Source organism: Aricia agestis, chromosome 20 (genome assembly GCF_905147365.1).
Source record: "Aricia agestis chromosome 20, ilAriAges1.1, whole genome shotgun sequence".
Lineage (NCBI taxonomy): Eukaryota > Metazoa > Arthropoda > Insecta > Lepidoptera > Lycaenidae > Aricia > Aricia agestis.
Genome location: NC_056425.1, coordinates 7,663,939 through 7,679,334, shown reverse-complemented (window position 1 = coordinate 7,679,334; position 15,396 = coordinate 7,663,939). Strand labels below are relative to the sequence as shown.

The following is a 15,396-nucleotide window of genomic DNA, read 5'->3' as shown; positions in this document are numbered from 1 at the left end:
CACTTAGACACATATTATTTAATGTTTACTCAACTTTAATTAAATGAAGATTTGGATAAAAGTTTCATACATTTTCTATCAAACTTTTGATTGAATTACCTACTTAGTTAAATTGTAGGTTAAATTATTATAATTAAAATTCTTGAAACTTATAAACCTTATCCTCCTTCCATACTAATATAAATTTCGCTGGGTATGTAGATAGTCTCGGAAAAGGACATAGGATAGATATTTTTTTCCAAAAAAAAAAAAATTATTTAAGTATTTAAATCAGGAAGTTGCTTTCCATCAGGTGACCGTTTGCTCGTTTGCCCCCTTATTTCATAAAAAAAAGGTCGTGAATAAGGTCGTCTTGTTGAAAAAAAAAGGAAAAAAGCTTATTCACGAAAGTAGAGCTCTTTATATTACGAAACTTAATAGGAATTTAATTAGCGTAGGAAATGTTTAATGAAACGTGTACAGCACTTAAAATAAATCTAGAAAAGTTAAGTGAACGGTGAACCTCGTGTAGTTTTATTTAATTATAATATGTAGGTACTTAATATACTTAGGATGGAGGCTGTATGTCTCAAAATATTATGAGCAGGACATGGTTTAAGACTCCGGTCCTTTGTAGGGAGCACAAAGACTGAACTTTATGTTATTGTAATGAATAAGTATAAGTAATTATTATTATTATTGTGGTTAAAAAATTATTACTAAGTAAATTCGTATTAAATTAACCTTACGTTTATCAGCAGTTTGGCGAGTATAATATGTAATAAAATTTGGTAAAAGTCGCATGCGAAAATCATAATATCGTGCGCTTAGTTAGTGCTCAAATCATTAATCGACCACACAAATTTATGAGAAGTATGAATACTTATGAAATTAGGAAGAAGACTTCGAGTAGGAAGTAAGTACGTTAAAATTTGTTAAAGGTGCGTTCTTATTTTTATATCAATAATATCATTTAGTATTCGTATAATACAATTTATCGTGCCATCAAGTCAAGAATTAAATAAATATCAATTAAAATTGTCACCTACCCGTAGATCTACCTCTGTGGTTTGTGCGTCCGCACGAGTGCTCGCGATATATCTGTAACAAGAAAAAAATCAGCTATTCTAGAATATTATTAGGTACATTACGTAAAGGACCCCAAGCTATAGGATTTTTTTCAACCTAGCAGGGTTTCAACTGTCGTCTACGAATAATAAAAACGAAGGAAAAGTAACTCCGTCAAAAAACATGCTCCACAATACTTGTCAAAAAAGTGTACCTTAGGTACACATTTCAATACATTTGCAATATTTAGGTGACCTTGAGCGGTACTAGGCTGACGTTACATGATATATCAAAAGGAGCCAAATTTAAAACGGTTTAATAGTATGGGAGTTACGATTCCTTAGTTTTTATTATTCGTAGACTGTCGTATATAACTCGCGATGCGTTTTGAGCCTGATTGGCCCAAACCAAACAACAATAATTATTATTATTGTCAGTTCTTACCCCAACACCAAGGTAACAACAGTCAGCTTTGAAAGTGTTATGATCACAGGTTATCACAATTTAATTAAGTATATTATAATTAAATTGTGATAATCTATATATAAACAGTAAAATAACTAATTAACTTGCACAGCACAAGTGAGCAAAACACAAAATACATACAAGTTTTACGTGCGTGTCAGAACATAGATTAAAGATATTGGTCCAACAAATCGTAATAATAAACTATTTATTAGTGAAACGATAAACGCATTGCTTTATTGATCATACTACTATAGACTGGTAGTATGAAGGTCTACTGTAAGCATTTATACTGCAGTATAGTGGTATATTTATAAATCTGAGGTTGATGTATTGCCCGGCTTTGTAGGTAGTGGACATTCTGTAAACACCGCGTTTGATAGCATTTGGCTCTCATAAGCTCATGTGAAGGATTTACGCGCGATTCAAATAAACATTTAGATGTGCGAATTCTGACGAAGGACAGTTTGGGATAGTTAGACATCTTGCATTGGTGAATTTAGATTACGAAGTTATAAATCAAATTGTACTGGATTTGACATAGCGCCATGACACTCAGGAAAATATAAACCAGTATGCTGGGCAATGTTCGTGTCGTTACTCGACGTCATACTGTTGTAGATGATGCCAGAAACTTCCTTCGGGTGAAAATTCTGTTGATTGACATTGACAGAGTTTTGACAATCACTTCATATATTATAACTAATGCCTCATACTTGTCTCACCTCTCACCTGAACAAAACAGTGTCATACAAGTACAATTCGGTCAACAACAATTATGCTGTCATAAGCACTGGTCAGTATACTGAATAACATTTCGGAACACACTTTAACTATACTAATGATAATGATTACGATTCGAAATTCGAACAAGATAATCCACACAACACTAACCAATACCCAATTAAAGTTCTACCCACTTCATCTTATCAAGGGCAAGGATTAAGATTCAGGGATTACTTGATAATATACTTGCTTGTGTAATTGATATGTTAATTAAGTGAAAGGTCTTAATTCATTACAATGTAAAGACCAAGTAGGAGAATGACGGATAACCATGATTGCAATGTTATGGGCAATTTTGACGAAATGGCAATCATCATCTAAGACCAATATACTATAATATAGTTATACTTATATAACTTGTGTAAGTTGGCCAAACAATATAAATATTAAATAGTGGCATGGTGATTGGTGATCCAACATAAAATAGATTATAATACAATTTTTTATATTTAAATTTAGACAACATGACGTACTATTTAGTATTTACTAACATGAGTACCTTTATCTTTAGTAGTAGATATTCAATTCATAGAGATAATATTACGATCAGTACGAACCGCGATATAATTTGCAAAGCACGTAACATATTAATTCGCGATGATTCCTATTAGCCATTACTGTATACATTATAATTAACAATAGATGGATATATAGCGTGGCCACGAAAGCGACGATTAAGTACTCTTCTGATATTATTAAAAAAATATATAACATAAACAGGTAAAGACGTAGATGATATATAAAACTAAAAATCTGATTATAATACTGATTTTGATTTGCCTAGAGTTACTCTCACTCTCAACACCTATCTAACGACACTACTCGAGCTAAAATCCATCGATTATTAAATAAATATAAGACATAATATTATACTCTTGAAATACATTGCATTAGTTTTATTATTTACCAAGTACGAAAGAAAAATTTACCCTGTGTTTTCCACATTCTACACTGATTCTTCGCTCATATAAATTGGTTGCAGTGCGATATTAATAGCTTAAAGTGTTCTTTAATAAATAGTATTATGTAGATAATTCAACATAATTTTTTTTTTTAAATTCCAAGCAGTACTTTCTAAGATTAGCGCGTTGAAACAAAGAGATTCTTTATCTCTTAATTATGTTAATCATGCAGATGTCACCGAATTCGCACGCATATTTAATGGCTTCACTGGTGTCAAGTGATTAGAATTGCAAGCACAGTCGCGCGTGTTCTTTATACCGCCGATATGGGCACCGTGAATACTAATAGCGCGATAACATCTTGGCCATAGGCCCAGGATTTGCTTAACTGACTTGTGAAGGGCCGCTTCGATAGCCAAATTTAAAGAGGATATCGGGTTTTAATTACTATGATGTTCACACATACATTGTCACTTCTAACTTTGATGTTAGTAAAACCACAGATTACTAAATAGTTAATAATAATAATAATAATAATATCTATGGACGCTTCACACCACGTAAGTCTGGCCCCGTGCTAAGTACCTAAAGGACTTGTGTTACAGGTACCAGACAACGGAAATATATTTAATACTTTTATACTATACATATATTTAAGATTTTTATTATATCATACACATATTTAATACACATCCAGACCCGGGAATATTGAAAACTTTTTGTTCCGTCGGCGGGATTCGAACCCGCGACCCCCGGCTTGAATTACCAACGCGCTCACCACTGAGCCACAGAGGTCGTCAAATACTACAATAGATAGGTAATAATAATAATAATTTATTTGCCAGAGTGAGATGTAGAAAAATGGTCTTCATAATAAAATACAGGATCATATCACTCAACTAAATTAATAGTATTCAAATATCATTTAATTAATCTAAAAGGTGGAGAAAAGTAGTAGAAGTATTACCATTACTAAATGTCACAATATGTCAATAATATGTCAATAATAATCAATAAAAAACTGTCAGAAATAAGTACCAACGAAAAAATCCTTTACTTCATAAAAACAATTATTTATAAGCCATTCATGTAGTTGTCTTTACGTACGAGTAGAACGAGTAACGACTGTTTTATCCACCTTTTGGGTCATTGGCTGATTGAATTAGGAGCCAGAGGAGTGCGCTCACGACGAAACACGTCAGGGCCTAGTTTTTAGCTAAGAAGCAGGCTACATTTTAATACATTTTTAATTTATAATCTACCGAACGTATGTCTAAAGCATAAAGTTAATATACCTAGCGGAATAGAGAAACAAAGTCCTGAGCAAGAGAGATGTCACTATCAGTAACACTGCGTGGTAAAAAGAGACGTGTGATACATGACGGCGGCACACTTTTTTTGACGTCCAGTCGGCACGTGCCGCACGTTGACAATTTAATCTCATAGAAATCATGTTAAATCATGCTTGTGTAAGTGTATACGTACACAATATATTTTTACACACAGATGAAAGCAATTTAGGTTTCGTTTGACAGCTCGAGATTGTTGCTCTATTCCGCTAAGTATATTAACTTTATGGTCTAAAGCGCAGTTATGAAGTGGTCATCTATATAACATAGAAGGTAAAGGTAAAAAGTAAGGTTCTCTTCATCTAAACAGGTAGAGAAGAGACCTTCATAACATAACATGTTGTCCATTTCAGTATTTAACTTGTATGTACACTTCTAATAATACCAGCTTCCTCATGCCATAGTATCATAAATAACATCTAGTAATTAATACAGACGTAGCCATTATTTGATCCTGTACCTGACAGTTGAGATAATCTCAAATGTCTGCTACAAAATGTTGTGCAGGACAGCTAGGAAGAGTTTAATTTTAACCAAGGAAACTTAATTATGTCACTGATCAACGAACAAGACGCAAAAGTACCAATAGATGTTCAAAGTAATCCCTTATTAATAAACACTGTATAAGCTTTGAATAGTTATACAGTGTTTTGTTCCTGTCACACAAGTGACATTTTTAATTGGATTGAAGAAGACAAAACACTGTATAACTATTCAAAGCTTATACAGTGTTTATTAGTAAGGGGGTAATTCTTTTAAGCCATGTTGCCTTAGGTTTATTGTTTCACACCCATTGATAAATAAGAACCCAAAATGTATTCAAAAGCTAAATTTACATAACATTATAGAAATAAAACGATTGGCACCGTACAATGAAATTCCAATGTTGAGAATACCATTGTCTACTTGAATGAAGGCCAATGTATAATTATCTAATTGAGTAGGAAGAAAAGCTTCCGGAGAAACCGGAAGTAATACCCATCTATTAATTTTAGACATTTCAACTGTAACTTAATAATCATCCATTGGAGAAAAACTATTTCAACCATAAAGTTAATATACCTAGTGGAATAGAGAAACAAAGGCCTGAGTAAGAGAGATGTCACTATCAGTAACACTGCGTGGTAAAAAGAGACGTGTGATACATGACAGCAGCACTCTTTTTTTGACGTCCAGTCGGCACATGCGGCACGTTGACAATTTAATCTCATAGAATTCATGTTCAAACATGCTTGTGTAAGTGTATACGTACACATATTTTTCACACAGATGAAAACCAATTTCGGTTACGTTTGACAGCTCGAGATTGTTGCTCTATTCCGCTAGGTATATTAACTTTATGATTTCAACATGATATGATATCTAATAGAAACGTTTTCACGCTGAGGCAGCAAGCATAGAAGGTAAACAAAAAGTTTCGTTCGTCGTCAAATTTTGGTCGGATTATTTACTATATAAGCTAGTAACGCCCTCTGCTCCGACCTTTCCGTAATATATCCTATGACCTATAGCAACTACGATGACTGTTGAAATGACATTGCAGGATGTACCATCGAGGAAGTTGATTCCTATGCAATTGACAGACCAACGTTATTTGGTTATATGTCAATTCAATGTTAATTGTGATCTGTCAGCTGGGTGTGACGTAACGCAACCAAACTACTGAGGTCCCTGATTTGCATAGGAATCAACTTCTCTGATAGTACATACCGCAAGTGGCACCGTTGATTGCTTGACAATATTCTTTTTCCCTAGCTATGTCCACACTATGCAATTTCATCTTCAATTTTCGTCATTATCTTTTTTTTCAACTTTCGTTTGGCATATTCTATAATTGAATGCGTCAAAATCCACCCGCGTTGGAAAGAAAAGTGTCATAGCGTCGCGGGCATGCCTCACGTGCGATGTTGACTGCGCTATAACGCATGCCCTTGATGAACAAAAAAGGCAAAGTGTGGACAAAGCACAGATGCATCCGAAGGTCAAAAATGAATGGTTGGACATACCTTCAACCTATACTTGATTGTTCAGCAGTCTTCTGTTTCCTGAATTGCACCCGAAAACCAGTGTCAACGTGTACCAATATTTTCGATCGATTGTACCATTGTAGCATTTGTAGCCCATCATCAGGGAGTGTCATCACTGTCATGGGCGGCTGACGCTTGCGTCATCACCGATAAATCACAGCTTGATCGGAATGAGATCACGACCAAATGTACGAACGACGGACAGACCTAATTTAATACGGAAATATATATTTTCATTACGTAGTTTATCACTGTTGAGATGGTTTGATCGCTGCGAGTGTAAATTATTTAGCGCATTACAGTCCGACGTCAGGACACAACAAACGCTTGTAATACTCCGAGTTCATATTAGAGTCTACTAGCTATTTGACTGAGCTTTGCTTGGTATTCGATAAAACACGAATAAAAATGACATTTTCTAAAAATGATTCCTAGCTAGATCGATTTATCGCCCCCGAAACCCCCTATATACTAAATTTGATGAAAATCGTTGGAGCCGATTCCGAGATTCCAATTATATTTTTCCAATTATAATAGTTTTCAGTTGCCATAGATAACTAGGACATATTTTGTATTTTAATTCACTATAATTCGTCGTTTATCGTCTACAGACTACAACTCTACATAATTTGCATTAGATCTCTCAGGCTGTTTTTCATCATCATTGTGTAACAAATAATCTTTGGACTGGTTGAGCTGATTTTTATTAGACTTTTAGTGGAAAGCTGATATTATGAATAGATTTGCTTCATTTTTCACTTTGATCGCCCAAGCAAATGGACACAGATCGGCTAGTAAGTACTCAGGTCAGTAGTAAGGTAATTTTTTTGGATAAAAAAAACCACTCCGGGAATGCTGGTAGTAGTCACAGAACTTTAACGTTCAACCGCGCCGCAGAAACAGACATTTCCTCTCTTAAGCCACGGCCTCTCTCTTCGTCTTACGAATTTACGATGGCAATATTTACGCTGCAAAATAATTTTTCATTTCAAAAATGTTTCCATATTTAGTCTTTGTTTGTCACCACGTGTTAGTTTATACAGGCCCGACATAACAGTGTACTATAGGGAGGAGGCGCAGACGACCGTAAATAACGTAACCTTGGAATACTAAAAGGAATTCGGAGTGTTCCAATTTTTCAACTACTTTACACTGCGAGGACACATTGTTTACATAGGGACAGTCACAGGCATACTATCTACTTGTAATTCAGATGGAAATTGTCTATTTGTTGCCTCTTCACGCTAAAACCGATTTAGATGTTTAGAATGTGAGTCCCAAGGAAATATAAATTTATGAAAAATGTGCAAATCCCGAAAGATAAAGAAAGTTGCAGGGAACATCTGCAGTATTCTAATAAGAAGATGACCTCATTAACCTGTATGTCGGTTTGTTTGACTATTTGTCATACTAATAATATTTTGTGCACAGTTTGGCTTATAATGGTATGATTGGTATAAAATAAACTTCTGATATTTACTTTGAATGAAGTGGATTTGAATTCAGTAAGAAAATGATGACCACCACCCGCTGATCTTGCGCCATCAATTCTGTATCTCTGCAATATCCTTACTCATTCGGAAAAATACAACATAGCAGAATTTATTTATCCGTCTAGCTATGCTTTAGCAAACCAAAAGCATAGCTTTTTCGTAGAAATATCTAACAAATAATAAATAAAAGTTCATTAAGTAAATATATAGCCAATTTTAAAGATATATTTCTTAGTTAATTAATGATACAATATTTTAAAGATATTAATGGTAGACATAACAGTTCGCTTACAATTCACACTTTAAACGATCAAATTAATTTAAGTAATGAATTAACACCATTAGAGAAGGTGTTTGGGCGATTGATGATCTTAGAGAATTCTCGAGATTGAGACGTTGTATCAAATTGTAAAATTACAAACATTAATTTAAGAGATTTTGCTGATATATTTTAACGTGACATTATTTCTAATTCTAACAGCAAACTTTAAAACATACATTAAATTATAATTATTCAAATATTGGATAGCATAATATTATGATGGTGAAAGAATAATATAAAAATTGGTCTAGTATTTATTGCATGGTGCGGAACAAACTAATATTATGGCCTTATTGTATACCAAAATCTGATAAAAATATAACACAGTTTACATCAAATAAGCTAAACACAATATCGTTATATTACTAAATTCATGTCAGCTTGTTCATAAAATAACGCGCAACTAATTTTTTTCTGTCAATGAACGATTTCGGTCTTTGAGCAAAAACGTCTTTTAATGTCATTCAAGCAATATCCTAAGTAGAGCATCACCATGTTCCAGTGCTTTAAATTATTCTGTCCTAGCTTCAAATGTCTCTGTTACTTTATGTCTTGTAAACCAGTCGGAATTATAACTGGAATTTACATTTGAACGAAGTGGGTCGCGATGCACTATTTATGATATAACTTCTATCGAATACATCTGGTTTATTGATTTGAGATGTTTCTTTGTTTTGGACAAAGCCGTCAAGACGTGAAACTATGTCGGATTGATGCTATAAAAATTGTGAAAAATATGACAAATAAAACAAGGGATAGAGAACATTTTTATCCCTTCATACATAATATGAAAAGTAGAAAGAACAAAATATGATGTTAACTTAGATCCAAAGATATTCCGAAGATACAAATAAAGTAAAAAAAAGTATTGAAGCGAGAGAAGAATTCAAAAATACATTCAGTTGCACATGATATCGCGATTTCACTTACTTGTCGGAAGGCAATAAGCGCAATGAATCATACTGTAAATATTTACATTATGTCTTCTCGCCGCATTCAAAGTTAGCTTAGATTAAACCAAGAAATGAATCATGAAAATAAAACAGAGTCAAACTAATAAAGTTATTGTGGGAAGGACCACCAGTGGGATATGCAGGACCATAAAAATATTAAGTGTTGATATGGACATCACTTAATAACAATTAAAAGAGTTCTTTTAAAACTTTTAGTATAGTAAAATGTTATAATGAAGCAGTCAAATGCTTTTAAGGATATAATATTACGGTCCAAAGCACGACGAATAAAATTTCATACTGACATTCTTATAAAAGTAACTCGATTTGTGGTTTCAACCAAGTCAAAATAGTAAAAGGTATCGCTATCTTAAAAATAAAGAAAAACTAGCTGCCCCGGCAAACGTTTCTTTGCCTTAAAAAGTATTTCATCTATATTATTTTATTGAAGTGACTAAATAAGTATGTCACCATGGCAACGTCCATCGCTATCCCGTCGCACAAACAATGGTCGCCGTCAATCTCGAGTTGTAATAATTTACTATTATTTATTCAACAAATGCACTTATCAATATAAAAAGTACCCAGTAGCCGATTCTTAGGGCCACTGAATATGCATACAAAATTTGGTTAAGAGTAAAGCCGTTTCGGAGGAGTACGCGGCCTAACATTGTGATAAGATATTATAATATTTTTCTTTATAAGTAAAAATCAAGATTCATCGTGCCAATCGAGCAATCAATCGAAAATACTGGGCGTGCCTCAAGTTCCATTCCTACGTCCCTATTTCTATGTCACTTCCATAATATTATGTCACCACTAATTGTGTTACCATTAAACTGGATAAATGGCATATGATTAAAGTGACGAAACTGCTGTCCAATGCTTTAGCGGACCCCATTCACGAAACAATAATCACAGTCATTAATTCGAGTCATCTAATTAAATTATCATTACTTAACCAGCACGACTTACGAGTTTTTGATGCAAATTCGCCGCACTCCCGAGCCCTACAGAAGCAAATTATAAATGTGTTTATTCAGTAGATAAGATCGGTCCTTAGCGAGGCACATAAAACTAATTGCTGTAATCCGTACGAATCGTCGACGTGAATTGGGGTTTCGGTCTCGTAATTTTAAGGTCTTTAATGCGGGGTTGCGTTTTCATGTGTAATTATACCAGCTCACCAATTGTGTTATTGCAACTGAAAATTATTGGGCGTGTACTGTAATTTGAATCTATTTATATAGCTTTCGCTTGTATAGATATTAGATATCCCTATATTGCAAGTTGTGACGTAGATTATTTTTGCGCACCTTCATTGCAATGCTAATTCTAAATTCTTCTCTTTACTGTTTTTATAAAAACAGTAAAGTGAAGAATTTAGAACAGTAAGTATCATATTATAATGATATCTAATTTCGATGCTCGTATACCCTAGTTTGCCCTTTTCTTTTCTTACTCTAAACTTATGTATTTCTATATTATATTCCTTCAACTTTTGTAACTATATTATCAAAAATCTCACCATCCTTATTAACTTTGTTTCCATTCTTCTATTATTGATACTAATTTTACAATCCTTATAAGCTTTAATTAGATCTATATTTGTTACTTTATTATACACATTAGTTTCCATATCCCTTATTACATCCTTATCAGCAAGCAGGAATGTTGTGACGTCACATACGTGACGGGAATTAGGCACACTCCGTAACGGCCCACCGATTATATCTCCATCGATATTCAATTTAGTATGTGTGGTCGTGTGTTTGTCCGATAAAATATTCATGATCATCATCATCATCCAGCTCTTGCTCCACCACAGTTAGACCTTCAAAAATTATATATTTAAATGAGCAATTCTTGTATATATACAAGAATTGCTCATTTAAATATATAATTTTTGAAGGTCTAACTGTACTGTATATATATATATATATATATATATATATATATATATATATATATATATATATATATATATATATATATATATATATATATAATTGGAATCTCGGAAACGGCTCCAACGATTTTCGATTTTGGAGATTGGGTGAAGCCAAACGAGCGTAATTTTGTGAGTCGTGAGTCGCAGAATTTCTGCCGCGTAAATATCTTCTCATACAAATCATGACTCACAAAATTACGCTCGCGTGAATCAAACAGGACTTTTGTATGAAACTGAATGCAGCAGAATTTCTGCCGGCCGAAATTCCGCGACACAACTCACAAATTACGCTCGTTTGGCTTCACCCTAAATCAGAATTCATTTGTTTATTTGAAATTAAAAATCAAAACTGCATCATAATCATAATATTGTTAGATTGATTAGCACAATCGATATAATTGCTACTCAATTTGCAATTAGGTTCTTGTCATTTTATCGCTCTCCTCATTTAATTTCCTGCATGTGCACTAAGTGTGGTAAAATGAGCTAACCCTGTTGCTATAATTTTACAATGGAATATGAGAAAAACTAGGTTGTTCTTTAATTTCCTTCATCGCATCTAAGAAGATTGTTAGCCTACTTAGCTTCTTTATCCCACGGTAGTCGATCTTTCTCGGAATAAAATATAGCCTGTGCGGTGCTCTTGATTAGATTAGATTTATTTAGAAGTATCATTAATACTTATCTTATGAGATGTCTTTAAAAGCGGCAATAACGATATAATTTACATCTTTGCTAAATCGAATGCTGGACTACGCTGGGCAAACAGCAAGGGTTTTTAAAGGTACGCGCACATTATAATAAGAGAGGAAAAAAGATAAGGTTAGGCTGCATTTCCCTTTCACTTTTTACTATTTAAGGGCGCGTATTATATCAAATTGCTGTACATGATCGTCTGTAATATCAATATTAATGAAAAACTGAATGTTAAATTAAGATGCAGCGAACTTCAGGACTAACACTAGTGACTATGTTACTCACAAACACGATAGCATACAATTTTCTCGATAGAAAAAAATGCGAAGTTGCTTCCAAATCACCTATAATTAACTCGTTAAACTGCTAGTATTCGAGTAATACATTAAAATAAAGCTCTTGAAACTTTTTAGTATACTTAATTACATTATAGATAAGGCAGGGATTATGTTACATAATATATTTTTTAATAACTTAATAGATATCCTTTAAAAAAAGGAATACCTATAACTGCCCGCTAATTTGGCGATAATTCCGCGTCGTCTTTTTTCACCTGGCATATGAAAGACGGGCGTGAGTGTGAAGAGAGGTTTTTTGGGTTGGTCGCCCCCATAATCCATCATATTACGTCACAAAAATGTATGAGAAACGCTGCCCTCTTTGATACGCCCTTTTTTATGAGCGTACCTTTGAGCTATGTTCCGGGCTTGCTTGTCTACTTGCCTAGCGTGCTCAGGCGCCATAACAGATATATTTATTGCACGCAATAAACCCGAATTCACTGCAAAATGAACGCATCAGATAGTACAAACATATCAGCACAATCGTGTAAAGCGAACCGCGGTATTTCTCATACAATAACAGAAACGGGATAGTGTATCTTAAATCATCGTGTACCGACGAAAACTGTGAGGACCGTCGCACACTATAGTCCAAGATAATATGGAACATTAACGGTCTTACTACAAAAGATTTGAACACCTTGATTAGAAAAAAATTCAGTACATAATGGTCTCAAAAGAACTGTTCAATAGATGTTTAAATCTTTTGTGGTAAGACCGTAAGTCTTTAGCTCACTAGCTTTTGCTCTCGCCACCGCCTGCGCGAATTAAAATTATCCTACATTCTTTGATCTCTCATTGAACTTCCTTGTAAGTGGAATTTTGAAATAAAACGTAATAAGTAGCTAGCACAAAGACGTATGGCTGGCTGCCAAACAAACTTGTTGCTTGCTGCCTCCAATCCCGCTCTAGACTTACAAAGCGGTAGTAAAGTCGGAAGTAGAGTCCCCACTCTGGTTTCTTATATTTCAAGCGTACTACTCAGCACCCAATCTTCAATTGTGCTATCAGATTTTCAGAGATAGACGTGATAAAATCTAAAATGACCATAATGGCCTTGGTCTGACTGACCGTGGCACCCACAGAAGATCTCCTCTTGGGGCTCTTCCTCGCAAAAGAATCGTTTGCATTATATATGTTTAAAAAGGTTGCCTGGAACCGTATAAAGTAGTAAGAGCGCTTACAGACGAACGGCACAAGGTGTCGGCGCGGCGGCAGGTATAATAAAAAAACATTAAAAAATAGTAAAAACTTTCGTCTATAGTGTGCTATGGCTTTCCTAGTCCCGATTTATCTTCCCAACGCGTGACTCCAAACTGTAACGGTTAAGTCCAGACTAGCAATTAACTAGATCTGGTCTGGGTCTAGTATAAAGTTTAATCAAGTACCACTGTACAATTATGTACGGTGGGTGTCTTGAAATAAATGGCCCCGTAGCCACACTAAAATGTACGGGATCGGGATTACTTTATAAAGGCATGGACTGTACGACTGGACTAGATAGCTTAGGCACAATATAAGTAATGTATAGTAGAACATCTTCACGATACGGCCGTATGAGGCACACACACATTGACGTGATTTTAGGTAACTTGAAGTAGCAATGCAGTCACGTCGCAAGCCTTATAGACATTACGTTTGTTGATGCTTTGATTTATATTATTTAAACTTTCAAAACAGCGCTAAATCAAATTACACGTGTCAAACTTGTCTCTGCGTTAGGCAAGTTTATTTTTATAAAACGAGAATAAGTTACCCTACGATGTGTATTAATACTATGTCTTAGAATCCTAATTGTATCAGAAGGTATACTTGATTGAAATGTGTATTTATGACAGTACTTAAAGTCTAGGAGGTTGGCTGATTGTAGATCGGCTCGATAGAAATCACAGGTTTTTAGAAAACTCGTCTTAAATAAATGCTTATGATGCTACTGCAGTAACTTCTAGGAATAAACTGCTTTTATTGAAAATATATGGGTATGAAGACAGAAATAATGTGCCCGTGCTAATATCATAAATTGCAAAAGTGTATCTATCTATCTGTCTGTCTGTCACCTCTTAATGTATACTTCAGTTCCCGGAAAAGTATACAGGACAGTTTTAACGTGAAAAATGTGTACGATTCTTGCACGATAAAAGTTTTTTTGCGCAACGAAGTTCAAATTAGCTGATCGTGGAATTAGAACGAAACAAAATTTTCGAATCAAGTAAACAGTAAATAATTTCTTACTTTTGTATTTTTTACTTGACTCGAATACTTACGAAGCCTGCGATTCCAAGTTACATTATAATATAACTAATATTTTGCACCTTCCTATATCGAGCATAGAATTCACGACATTATCTCTCTAATCCTGTCTCTGTCGAGATAAATCTTTGCTCTACAAACATTAACGACAACAGCATACAGTAGTAAAGGGCTACCTACCAAATATAGCTTTATCTATCTCTTTCTATCATCTTATGTAGTTTTGGCTGTATCTCAAATCTCAATTAACAAATTAGTCACTAACATTCATTTTTTTTAGGGTGTCGTACCCAGTAATAATATTATAAAAATAATTAAGGGTAAAAACGGGACCCTATCACTAAGACTTCGTTGTCTGTCCATCCGTTTGTCTGTCTGCCTGTCTGTCTGTGTGTCTCCAGGCTGTAACTCAAGAATGGTAATAGCTAGAGTGTTGAAATTTTCACAGATTATGTACATCTGTTGCCGCTATAACAACGGAATATACTAAAAATAAAATAAATATTTAAGGGCCATATAACCATACAACAAACGTGATTTTATTGGCCTTTTTGCTCTATATCAACAATGGCAACAGGTAGGTACTTGAATTTTTCACAAAGTCTTTAATTGTATGTGTACTTTAATTTAATATTTAATAATAATATTAAAATAAAATAAAAAATTAAGGGAGGACCCCATACAAAAAACACAATTTTTGGCCTAATATTCTGCTCTATATTGGCTCTATAATGGCACAGAATATATTATATTAGTTGATAATGGTAAGTACGGAACCCTTCGTGCGCGAGTCCGACTTGCACTTGGGGAGTTA

At 34.2% G+C, this 15,396-nt stretch overlaps 1 protein-coding gene across 2 annotated transcripts in view; it reads right to left on the bottom strand.

Moving 5' to 3' along the window:
• The window catches only part of LOC121737131 (thrombospondin type-1 domain-containing protein 4-like), a 152,392-nt gene that overhangs the window by 76,093 nt on the left and 60,903 nt on the right, over positions 1 to 15,396 (bottom strand). For both annotated transcript variants that reach the window (XM_042128694.1, XM_042128693.1), the window contains exon 3: positions 1,029 to 1,080. In XM_042128694.1, the coding sequence (XP_041984628.1) occupies positions 1,029 to 1,080 (52 nt within the window). The remainder of the gene's footprint in view (positions 1 to 1,028; positions 1,081 to 15,396) is intronic.